General features: G+C 39.5%; 1 protein-coding gene across 2 annotated transcripts in view; it reads right to left on the reverse strand.

Annotated features, from left to right (window-relative positions):
* The window catches only part of LOC121871769 (peptidyl-prolyl cis-trans isomerase G-like), a 41,766-nt gene extending 33,596 nt beyond the window's left edge, over positions 1–8,170 (reverse strand). For both annotated transcript variants that reach the window (XM_042374217.1, XM_042374216.1), the window contains exons 1-4: positions 7,999–8,170; positions 5,383–5,516; positions 3,905–4,057; positions 529–616 (exon numbers count right to left, since the gene is read on the reverse strand). In XM_042374217.1, the coding sequence (XP_042230151.1) occupies positions 529–616; positions 3,905–4,057; positions 5,383–5,509 (368 nt within the window). In that variant the 5' untranslated portion in view covers positions 5,510–5,516; positions 7,999–8,170. The remainder of the gene's footprint in view (positions 1–528; positions 617–3,904; positions 4,058–5,382; positions 5,517–7,998) is intronic.
* Between the last annotated feature and the right edge of the window lie 4,639 nt (positions 8,171–12,809).

The following is a 12,809-nucleotide window of genomic DNA, read 5'->3' on the forward strand; positions in this document are numbered from 1 at the left end:
GAAGATGGTATTCCCTCTGCCATACCATCACCACGAGCACCAGCTTTCACAGTTTCTCATAAGAATACATTTGAATTTAGTTTAAACTCGTTAGTATTGTGTCTACAGTACTGTACTCTACAACTATTTATTATTATTCAAAATTAGTTTCACTTCAATAATTTCTTAAAAATGTTTATTGTCATCTTATTACATGTTTGAGAACTTTTTTTCTCATAAGAATGCACAGTGTCTGCCAAGTCATAATGGTAGTCAATGGGTAAATCCACTTGAATTTACAGATTTTCAATTTACTTTGGGGGAAGGAGGATCAAACTTCCGAAATCAAGGTCGACCTGTACTGTCATTATAGTGAACATTAAGAAGAAACAAAGGAATTTGTCACACAAAAGCTTGCCACCCTAAATAATGGGGCACACCAACTCCTGTAAAAGAATTAATATTACTTTTTACCTCTGCAGAGACACATTAGGAAAAAAAATGGATAAGACATCCATAAAATGGATTAAACACTAATGATATACTCACATGAAGAACTGGGAACCATTTGTGTCTTTCCCACGATTGGCCATGGAGAGCAGAAAGGGTTCACTATGGTCCACTTCAAAGGTCTCATCTAATTAGTAAACAGGCAATAAGGAGAATACATTAATACTTTGTCATCAAAACTTCAATAACATCCCCAGTGTTTACTCTTATCTAGTCTCCAAGTACAGTAGGCCCTTCAAATTCGTGGTGGTTAGGTTCTCAAAATGGCCGCGAATCGCCAAATCTGCGAATAACATTTGCTGATGGGGGGGATTTTGTGTACTGTACAAAGAAACGTATGTTTCCTTTATGTGTTTGCCCTTAGGACTATTGTTTCTTTTACCTGTAACTGTATATATGTGTGTGTGTGTGTAGACACACACACACACAAATAAATACAGTAATAATGTGAAAATCCTCTCACAAATAATCAGAAGAAATTTATTTAAAAATGTTGAATTTAAACTCAAGTCTACTCCATGCTTTATTAATAACAAAGCATGGAGTAGACTTGAGGGTAGACTCAACATTTTTAAAACTAAATTTTTTTTCTGAGTATTTGTGAGAGGATTTTCCCATTATTATTTACTTGTACGGTATGTGTTTTGTGTGTGTGTGTGTCTACACACACACACATAAATACATTACATGTAAAGGAAATTACTGTCTCTAAAATGTTATGACTCCCTGTCCCGGCAGCAAAAATGAAAGCAACTTTAAAACTACCCGCAGACATTCTTGGGTACATCCAGGGTGTCATCCGTGAAATATAAATTTGCGAATTATCCGGGCGTACTGTACCCCCCTGTGAACTTACTTAAATTCTTACTATATTTACCCTCAACCAGTTTCTCAGTTTCAATATATTTTTTTAATTAATAATTCCTCCATTTATCTTTCCTGAGCTCACAATTATTTTTCTTGAATGTTATTAATTCAACCTGTACTATTCATCATAATAACTGTTACTATGTTATTGAGCAGTAGACAATGAGAAACTAGGGGTCGAATAGCATTTTGTAAAAGTGTGTATGACATTGCAAGAAGACTCGAGAACCTCTGTCATAGTAAATGATGAGGAAATGAAGATTTAAAGGTGATAGTAGGAGCCCATCAAGGGTATACAGTACCTTGAACCTCCTGTTGTTTATTATGGTGCTGGATGCACTAGTGGTGATGGTATCTACAATAGTAAAGATTGACAAGCTAGTGGACAGATTTAAGTAATGAAATGAAGTCGAAGAACTTGAGTGTGAATGTGGCAAAAAGAAAATATTAATCATTTGCATAGGTGAAGGACCTGTGGTGTAAAGTGGAAAACAGCTATGTGCTGTCTATAAGGAAGGTATTGGCTGCAACTCAATGTGCAGTGAGCGTAGGTGTGCACACAAGAGTGGTGTAACTGGCAGATTGCATGATGTTACTGACTTAAGTGTTCTGCAAGTGCATGTAACCATGTGGCCTTAGCAAAGATAGAGAAACTCAAACATAGAGGATATATTCCTGGACGATGCCAATGAGTTTGTTACCTGGATGACATGATCAATGATGAAGGGGGTGGTAAAGCTAGCTCACTTGTAAGGGTCAGAAGTGGCCAGAATGAGTTTAGGGAGTTTTTATGTCTAATTGGTGGCAAGAAGACCCTCTCTATGTGAGAAAGATTTATGCAATGCACTATGGTGCAAAGTGTGAAGTTATATGGCACCGAAACATGGGCAGGTAAAGAGAATGTTAAACATAGGCTAGAGCTGGCTGAAGTAAGAACGTAGTGTGATAGATGTGTAATGCGATTCAAAAAGATAAGAAACAATGTTCACTGCACTTTACATTGAATCCTCACTAATTTAGTACTGTCAGAGCTCTGGCTTAATCAATTACCACAATATATAGTATTATCCAAACACATCAAAATTACCACACATATCTGGATTTCTTTCAATTTTCCTTACAATTAAAGAGGATATTATGATGTTTCAGGACAGGTGTTATACTGTGAAGCCCACCATGAGAAAAACCAAACTATATCTGAAAAATAATGTACTGTACAGTATACAGGCAGTCCCTAGGTTACGAATGTCCGACTTACGAACATCCGCCAATACGAACGAGGTTAAACTTTAAATTTACAGTATTTTATTTACCTGATGAAAATTTTTTTACTTTCATTTACTGTATTTGTCATTCAATTTCTTCTTTCTCTTAAATTAAGTGATTTTAGATGTATATAAGCACTTAAGCTATGATAAAGTGGGACTTTAAACATTGTTTTGTAAGTAAAGTATGCACATAGCATGTGTTTTGACTTCTGCACCTTTTCAACTTAAGAATGTCCCAAGGAATGGATCTTGTTCGTAACCCAGGGACTGCCTGTACTGCACTAAAGACATACCTGATTTTGAAATTAATATGATTATATGTGCAAGTATATGACAAGCTTTGTGTAATTCTGTATTGTATAAAATAATTAACCTATTAATGGTCAGCCATCCTTTTCATAAATCATCTAGTTGGGCAATACCAATTCTGCAATTTCAGGAAGATAAACATAACATTCTTCATATTTCCTTTATTCAGTTACATGCATGCACTATCCTACTAACAGAATGTGCAAAAAATAAAATAAAAAATAATCATCATTAAGTCGAATACAGTACATAAAATAATTAAACATTGCTTCGTGCGAAAGCGGGAGGGGGGGGGCGTTGCTCACCCAGCTGGGTCGGGTTGCTAAGGTGAGCCTTCAGGGAGGCCATGTATGACTCAGCCAGTGTCAGCAAATGGCCTCGGTTACAAACTTTCGGGAACTAATTTCATAGACATACCAGTGCTTCCACAACATTGTGATGCGGCGGTGCATGATGCAATTTCTCGGAATTCCCTGTACATTTCTTCACACACCAGCAATTGAGAAAATTTTTCCGGAAATTCCAGCTAATGGGGAGATTACTTATAATTTGAATTTCTTACCCAAATCACAAAATCTCACTAAATCTACCTCAACAAAAAATATAATTTTCCCAAAATACTGAACTGGAATATAAAATTAGCAAGGATTCAGTGGATATTGTGACTTCTGTAAATTCGATGATTAAAACATGGCAGTCCATCCCATCCACTTCATGGATTTTCAAATCACAATTTACTAATCTGTTCATCCAAAATATTACGACAGTCTACCTACAAATCAAGTTAAACTTTAAAAATCCACTGTTATTGCTTTCATTCATTCTTGTATGTACGTGAAGAAAATACTCCAATGTCCCCCTCTTAGTACAGTTAAAAAGAAAGACCATATAACACACAGTACTGTACAGTATAATTTACCGTAACCCCCAAAATAAGAAAAAGATGACCATACATAACCAATAATACAAACCTTCAAACTGACCACCGTAGATAGACTCTCCACCAGTACCATTACCAGCAGAGAAATCACCAGCTTGAATCATGAAATCTTTTATCACACGGTGAAACTTCACTCCACGATAATGAAGAGGTTTAGTAGTAGTTTTCCCTTCTCCCATCTCTCCTGCAAATGATCACACAGTTGAAAAAGAATTTTACACATCTTAAATAATATTAATATCGCTAAGTATTACATTACAAGTCCCCCCTAAATTTTTAGTTTTGTTTCATGATTATGCACAAAATGTGTAGCAAGAATTAATAACAAATAATTGCTGATAATTAAATGAATAAGTCTGTAAAGTGACTGGGTGGATGCATACTACAGTACTAACCTAGCACACAACTTGATTGACCTCATTTAAATGGCTCCACTAATTACCTGTACTAATTAGTCCCAATCATTCTTTCATGGTGGAATCTGACAGGGTATTAACCACCCCAGACTTAGCTGGTTGTAAAATACGAATTACCCAGGATGGTAATACAGTTGTAAAATGAGAAGACTGAAAGGAATTTATAATGTACTGTTCAGTATATACAGTGGTCCCTCAGTTAATGAATGGTTCGATTAATGAAATTTCGGTTAACGAATTACCTCCTATAAGGATCTTCAATTCGGTTAACGAACAAAACTTCGATTAACGAAATACTTACGAAAAACACGTTTTGTTGTGAGCATCAGCTGATGGACAAGTCTGCCAATTCAGTAATCTGTTCCATGTTTACATTCGTTTCCAGTGGAGTAAATATCAAGAAAGTTGTGCTCTTTAATATTTTTGCATTTTTATAGTAAAATTATTAGTCATTTTTAAATTTAGTTAACATATTGATAATACTGTATATGCAGTACAGGGAACTAGTTTTTTGTGCGCCCATCAGCCGCTTGACTCAGCCACCAGGCATCAGTTTGGCTTTGTTGACAGTGGAGTGAACATCGATTATATTGGTGTCTTGAATATTTTTGCATTTTTACATTAAAATTATTGGTCATTCTGATATTTAGTTAACATATTGATAATATATAGAGCAGTGCAGTGTTGATTTAAATAAAATAATCTTGAATTACACCTAGGGAGCTTAAAATTTTATTGGTGAAATGACGGCATCAAGCATGGGTCCCCTGAAAGGTGATTTCTCCTCCATCCCCACTTCCTTCTCTTCTCCCTTCTCCTCCACCCCCACTTCTAATTCCCATCATCATCATCAACCAGGAACCTTCTACATACACATCTCAAAGTAAGTGTACTTTACTGCATTTTTTTTTACTTTGTATGTACTTTTCTGTGAGTTGGAACCAATTACCCAATATCCCATTGAAACAATGGATTCGGTTAACGGAATTTTTGGTTAACGAGCGACTCTGTGGAATGAATTGTGTTCGTTAACCAAGAGACCACTGTATTTGGTTAAAGTTTACAAAACTATAATAAAATAAAATGTACTTACCGGTACAGAGCGCTCGAAAGTTTTCACATGTTTTGGGACAAACATCATTATAAAGCTCAAAGATGATTCGACCAGAAGGAATCCCATCTATTTCAATATCAAAAAAGCAGCGAACACGGTGCGTCATCTTCAAACTGTAGGAAAAAATATCTCATCAGACAACTTAATCATAAGTTAATAGCTATTGACAGATATGCTTAAGAAATGATTATTTATTAAGCTATTTAAATCATTACTAAAAAAACACAAGTAAAATCAGTGAGTTGCTGAGTCTCTACTCCTAAAAAAAAACCTACTGAAAGACTTTCTACCAGTAGTAATAAATCCTTCCAAAGCTTGTATTAGCCCCTGTCAAACAGACAGTAATGCTTATATAAATGTGGACTACATACATTGTTTACAGTATATACTTCACTTTAACAAACTCCACATTAAGGATTCATCATATTAACGACAGTAATGAAATGCGACGCCTCAACACATTAATGATACATTTCAACACAATAACAATCAGTAGCGCAAGTTGATAGTCACTCTGAGCAGCCAACTTGATGATGTCAGTGAGCGGGGTGGTTTTGATCCGAGCATGTGAACAGGTATGGTGTAACCTACCCAACTTATCTGCTGCTGCTACTGTTTTAGCAAGAGACGGTGATGGCACTGTAGATGATAATGCTCAAGATTTACCTGTGTGTGAGGTTAGATGATTTACCACTAGACTTCACTGGCTTAGAGAATGAAAGATCAGTTGGTGGTGGTGTTTGTTTGTTTTTTATACTCCCCTCCCCAACAATCATAACAGAAAAAGTTGGATATACATAAATTACATTATCAACCAACCAAGAAAACATAACCTAACCCGTTGTTCATGCCCCAGACGCTTTAAGAGCAAAGACGAAGGCCTGGAGCGATGCACGAGCAGGGGGTCAGACCACCCCCGCCATAAGTAAACAAATCATGGGAACACTTGTGACTGAGAGAAAGTAATAATCTTGAAAAATTAATGTCTCGGTTATCCTTAATTTCTGGTGGAAGTATCACAGAAGAAAAATGCCTTAGAATTGTGTAAACATTACGATACATATTTTTAATACAAAAATAAAGACCGGTGTGATGCTATAAATTCATGGTTTCATTTTCAGCATGACGTGTGAAGGTTGTCGCCGGTCTTATATGGACGTAATTTGCGAATTTAGGGATATAGACAATGAGACCCTTCAGTTTTACAAACACCACGGCATCATTCCTTTAAGTAGAAAGTATTGTTCAGCGGTCCGACTAATTACCCAAATGTAGCCAAATATAGCCGGAATAAAGTCAAATAATGGTTCTAGATGAATAAATCGGACTGCCAATCACTTCTCGACTAGTATTTGGTGTCAGAAAGTCACAAAAAATTGGAAAACTTACTTTAATCTGAGTTAATAGATCGCGTGCATGTACCGACCGAGCGAGGAATTACCCAAATGTAGCCGCAATGAAGTCAAATGATGGTCGTACAAGCGTAATTCGGGCTGTGAAGCACTTCTCGATTATTATTTGGTGTCATAAAGTAAAAAAAAATTGGTAAACTTAATTTAATCTGAGTTGAGTTGTGTTAGGTTAGGTTAGGTTAGATTAGAATAGATTAGGTTAGGTACATGCACTTGATCTATTAACTCAGATTAAATTAAGTTTACCAATTTTTTGTGACTTTGTGACACCAAATACTAGTCGAGAAGTGATTGGCAGTCCGATTTATTCATCTAGGATCATTATTTGACTTCATTGCGACTACATTTGGGTACATTTGGGTAATTCCTCGCTCCGTCGGTACATGCACGCGATCTATTAACTCAGATTAAAGTAAGTTGTCCAATTTTTTGTGACTTTCTGACACCAAATACTAGTCGAGAAGTGATTAGCAGTCCGATTTATTCATCTAGGACCATTATTTGACTTCATTCCGGATATACTTGGGTACATTTGGGTAATTAGTCGGACCCATTGTTCAGAGCAATAATGTGAAATAGATCTGGGTTTGTGTGTTAAGTCAGTTGTTGATCGGAAACAATCATTCATCGACGCCGTAGCTCGTGTTTCTGCCATCTCAATAACAAATCACTCCGCAGCCCGGACTGAAGCGCTGATGCTGCCAAATGGTCTCGCATCCAGAAAATGCATCAAGTTTCACCATCTCATATTAAGTTCTTACTGTTTAATATACTGGGTAGTTAGGTAAGGTTAGGTAGGTATGTTTGATTTGGTTGGTTAGGTAGGTATGTTTGATTTGGTTGGTTAGGTCTGTTCTTCATACCCACAAATGTTTTCAATCAATTTCGTAAGCGGGTTAGTCATATATAATTACATAAAACTTTCCAGACAGAAATTTACAAATATATATTACAGTATCTGGATTTCACAAATACCAAGCACTACATAACACTCACAGTACATAACACAGGGTAGATACTTCCACAATATTCACATATCTCCCCAACTAAACAATTATATTCTATAAACCAAACATCTATCTACAATGTCACCAAATTTAAAATCTATGAGTCTTTGACGTTTATTAAACAATATAAGTCACCCAGCTTTGTGTTCACCATTGGATGGTTTACCACACCTTACCTTCAAGTACCCTTAGAGCTTCTCCTTCTTCATCTACCGTAGATTGGTTATTAGTTCAGGTAACCCAACCAGGTAATGAACTAAAGTAAGATGATTAATGAATATTTGTCACTATTAAGGAAAACACTAACAGTAACGGTAACAAGAAGCGGAATGGAGAATAAAAGTTTCCAAGACAACAGCTGGAGATATTTTACATCGTATGGTCTTCTAAATAGTATATATAATTATTTAAATGTTTCTCCATAAACATTGACCATTTCTTACAGTATTTATTTCAAATTAATGTTTAATATGTTTTAAATACCGATAATACTTAGGGGGATCATTTAAAATTAGACCGTCCAGGATTTTGTTCTTATTATTTTTCTCCAAATGTTTTTGATGCGAAATTTACCATGATATAAAATTAGGAATAAAATATTAATTGATTCTTTGGTGAAAGAGAGTGTTGATCATTAGAGAGAGAGAGAAAAAAGTGTTATTAGTCCTGAGTCCTGCCTTGTCAAGTTCAGTTTTCATCCTGGACAGATAAAAATCCTTACAAAGCCTCCTCCTCAAGCACAGCCACAGAGCTAATTTCAATGCCTTATCCGAGTCTCTACTGTGCACAATATAGTTTCTTGAAGAGATATTATGTTGTCTAGCACTCAGGATGGATGGATGGATGGAAACTCTAGGTGGTGGTTTTCTTATATAAAATATATTATATACAAGACAGTCTGGTGCTGGAGATGCCGTGTGGTGAGGAGTTTGCTCAGAAGACACGTTCAGTGAGTAGTGTGTTTTACTTTTACTTTTATCCTCTTCGCCACTGATCGGCTTGTTAGCCGCTTGGGCGATCGGTCACGACTCTTTTCCTTTATATTCTTCACCAAAAGGTCGGCTCGCTAGCCGCCCGGGCGATCGGTCACGTCTCTGTCACGCACTGTTGGCAAATACTGGGCATGCACCGGCTCCTGAATGTACCTGAACCCGCTCCAGTGTTGGTCAAGTCTTCTCTTGAAAGAGCTCACACTCGGTGCCGTCACAACACTTTCTGGTAGATTGTTCCAAGAGTTTACAACCCTCACTCCGAAAAAGTTTGCCCTCACGGTTTTCCGGACTTGCGGCTTCTTCAATCTTGAGCTGTGACCCCTTGTGGGGCGAGCGTCCGCCAGCTCCAAGTAAGGACACTCAACTGAGTAGTGCCCCCTGAGATGCTTATAAACCTCAACTAGGTCCCCCCTTGCCCGTCTGTAGTATAAGCTAGGCAAGTTCAGGCGCTCCAATCTCGCAGGGTAGCTGAGATGCCGAAGTGCAGGCACCAGCTTGGTGGCCCTCCTTTGAACATTTTCAACCAACTGACAGTCCCTAGCATATCTCGGGGACCAGATGGGGTGACAGTACTCCAGATGGGGAAGCACTTCACTCCTGAAGATCGTCACGAGGGACGGACCGTCTAGATATCTGAACGACCTTCTTATAAGACCCAATAATTTATTTGCCTGATTTACCTTCTTCTCACAATGGCCCGAGAACTTCAGCTCATTGTCAACATACACACCTAGGTCCTTCTCACACACAGTCTCAACTAGTACATTTTCTTCATCCCGTTGGGACATATGGTACGCCTCCTTACCGTTGGTACGCCCCAGGTGCATCCTCTTACACTTCGTGACATTGAATCTCAGCAGCCATTCCTTCGACCATTCCTGGAGCCCACAGAGGTCCTTCTGCAGCTCTTCACAGTCCGCTTGGTTCTTAATTTCCCGAAATAACTTGGCGTCATCGGCAAACATTTGTATGGAGGAGTGTACAACGTCAGGCATATCATTTATGAAACAAACAAACAACAGCGGGCCCAATACACTACCCTGCGGTACCCCACTTGTTACAGGTACAGATGACGATTTCGTGCCATTAATCACCACACATTGCTTGCGGTCATGTAGAAAGTCTTCTATCCACGCTAGGACATTTCCCCGAATTCCGTACCCTTCCAGTTTGATTTTCAGCCTTTCGTGGGGTACACTGTCGAAAGCCTTGGCAAAATCTAGGTAAATATTGTCGATATTACCACCCCGTTCTAGAATATGGGTCCAAATATCCAATACCTTGAGCAATTGTGTCAAGCAAGAGCGCCCCGGCATAAAACCGTGTTGGCAATCTTTTACAAGGTTGTTTCGTAGTAGATGTTCCATCGCTGCATCTCTGATAATACTCTCAAGTACTTTACATATTATGCTGGTCAGGCTCACCGGTCTATAGTTGTTCGTGGAGTGCCTATCGCCCTTCTTGAAGATAGGACTCACATAAGCCACTTTCCATTCACTGGGGACCATTTGTTCATCCAGGCATTTACAAAACAGAATCTTCAGGGGCTCTGCAAGCTCGTTGCACAGCTCCCTTAGCACTCTAGGATGCACCATGTCAGGTCCAGGACTCTTATGGACCTTTAGCCTGGACAGTTTATTTCTAATACCCTCTTCTGTGAACACAATGTGGGTCAGTGCTGTGTCGAACCGTCTGTCCTCAAACGCAGGAAGGTTAGTTGCATCCTCTCTTGTGAACACTGAGGAAAAGAAGCTGTTCAATGCCTCAGCTTTATCCTGGTCAGAATCTGCGTAACTACCATCTTCAAGCCTCAGGTCTGATACTCCTACTCGCGTTTTCAATTTCGACTTTGCATAGCGGTAAAACGCCTTTGGGTTTGACTTGACCTCGCGTGCAACCAGCCTTTGGAACTCCTTTTCAGCCCTCCTACACTCTATCTTTGCTTGGTTTCTGGCTCTTGCATACATCCTCCTGTCTTGCTCATCGTTTGACCCAACCCACGTCTTGAATTTCTGGGTTTTCTTCTTAATTTTGTCGACCGCCGCATGGAGGTATCTGTGAAGGAACTTTGTTAGAGGAGATGTTGCGTGTTGCTGATATTGTATTTTGTTGTCCCTAAACACAATGCCAAAACGAAAATGTAAATTCATTGCAGAACTAAAACAAACTTCAAATGTTTTCCAAGTGGTAGAGAAGAAAAGGAAGCCGAGTACTTGGTATGTAGTACTTACGTCTCTGGAAATAAAAGCGAAAATTATTTACAAACTCCATTTACTTTTATCCTCTTCACCACTGATCGGCTCGTTAGTCTCTTGGGCGGTCGGTCACGTCTTTGTCACGCACTGTTGTCAAGTACTGGGCATGCACCGGCTCCTGAATGTACCTGAACCCGCTCCAGTGTTGGTCTGGTCTTGAAAGAGCTCACACTCGGTGCCGTCACAACACTCTCTGGTAGATTGTTCCAAGAGTTTACAACCCTCACTCCGAAAAAGTTTGCCCTCACGGTTTTCTGGACTTGCGGCTTCTTCAATCTTGAGCTGTGACCCCTTGTGGGGCGAGCGTCCGCCAGCTCCATGTAAGGACACTCAACTGAGTAGTGCCCCTTGAGATGCTTATACACCTCAATTAGGTTCCCCCCTCTTATACACCTCAATTAGGTTCCCCCCTTGCCCGTCTGTAGTATAAGCTAGGCAAGTTCAGGCGCTCCAATCTCCCAGGGTAGCTGAGGTGCCGAAGTGCAGGCACCAGTCTGTGAGCTTCAGGAATGGTCGAAGAAGAAATGGCTGCTAAGATTCAATGTCACGAAATGTAAGAGGCTGCACCTGGGATGTACCAACGGTCAAGGTAGGTAGATAACCTACCTTGCCAACGGTAAGGAGGCGTATCATATGTCCCAACGGGATGAAGAAACTGCATTAATTGAGACTGAATGTGAAAAGGACATCGGTGTGTATGTTGACAACTGGTGCCTGCACTTCGGCACCTCAGCTACCCTGGGAGATTAGAACGCCTGCAATTACCTAGCTTATACTACAGACGGGCAAGGATGGACCTAATTGAGGTGTATAACATGTCAAAGACTTAACCAGCAGATACATTCAGGAGCCGGTGCATGCCCAGTACCTGCCAACAGTGTGTAACAGAGACGTGACCGGTCGCCCAAGTGGCTAACGAGCTGATCAGTGGTGAAGAGGATAAGAGTAAAAATGTTAAAGTCTGCGTTCATATTTACTTTTATCTTCTTCACCACTGATCAGCTCGTTAGCCACTTGGGCGACCGGTCACGTCTGTTACGCACTGTTGCCTTAGTGAGTCAGGCCAGTGGATACCCCTCATTATGAGGGCCTCATCTCCTCCCGCATTCGGTCGTAATTTCCCTTGCAGTATTTGCACCTTGGCCTGGTTTTGTCGTGAACTAAGTAACAGTTAAATCTGAATGACAACATTACATGGTGGCTGGTGCCAACAGGGGCTACATGTTCCAGTTTGGCTACTCACAGATGATCTTCTGGAAGAGACTGTGACTCCAGCTCAATAGCCTCTTCTCTACTCAGACGGTGGCTGTGTGTGGCGGATAATTGTGCCCTAAAATTATATACTTGTTGATTTTTCCAGTATTTATCTAATTTTGCTTCAAACTTTTCCACATTCACTACCCACTCAGGTAAACTATTCCAGTGCCTTCGGTGTTTGCTCCCCTCTGCTATGCGTCGGGCCTTTAAAATGTTGGAACAGAAAATTATCTCTCCGAGTTTCTACAAAAAGAGTAGCTGGGCTATTTAAGTCATTTAGCGTGAACTAATTTCTCCAGTCAATGTCGCCATGGTTCAAGTCCCTATGATAAGGAGGAGGCTAGGGATGACCATCACTGTACTGTACTAGGATGGGTGCCTGCCAAACCCCAAGAACACCCAGATACTGTTGGCATAAGAATTCTATTAGAAACAATCCTCTTGTGGCCTTATTAGGTATCCCTGGTCAAATTGAGTGAATAT

Source organism: Homarus americanus, unplaced genomic scaffold (genome assembly GCF_018991925.1).
Source record: "Homarus americanus isolate GMGI-L3 unplaced genomic scaffold, GMGI_Hamer_2.0 scaffold39675, whole genome shotgun sequence".
NCBI classification, from domain to species: Eukaryota; Metazoa; Arthropoda; class Malacostraca; order Decapoda; family Nephropidae; genus Homarus; species Homarus americanus.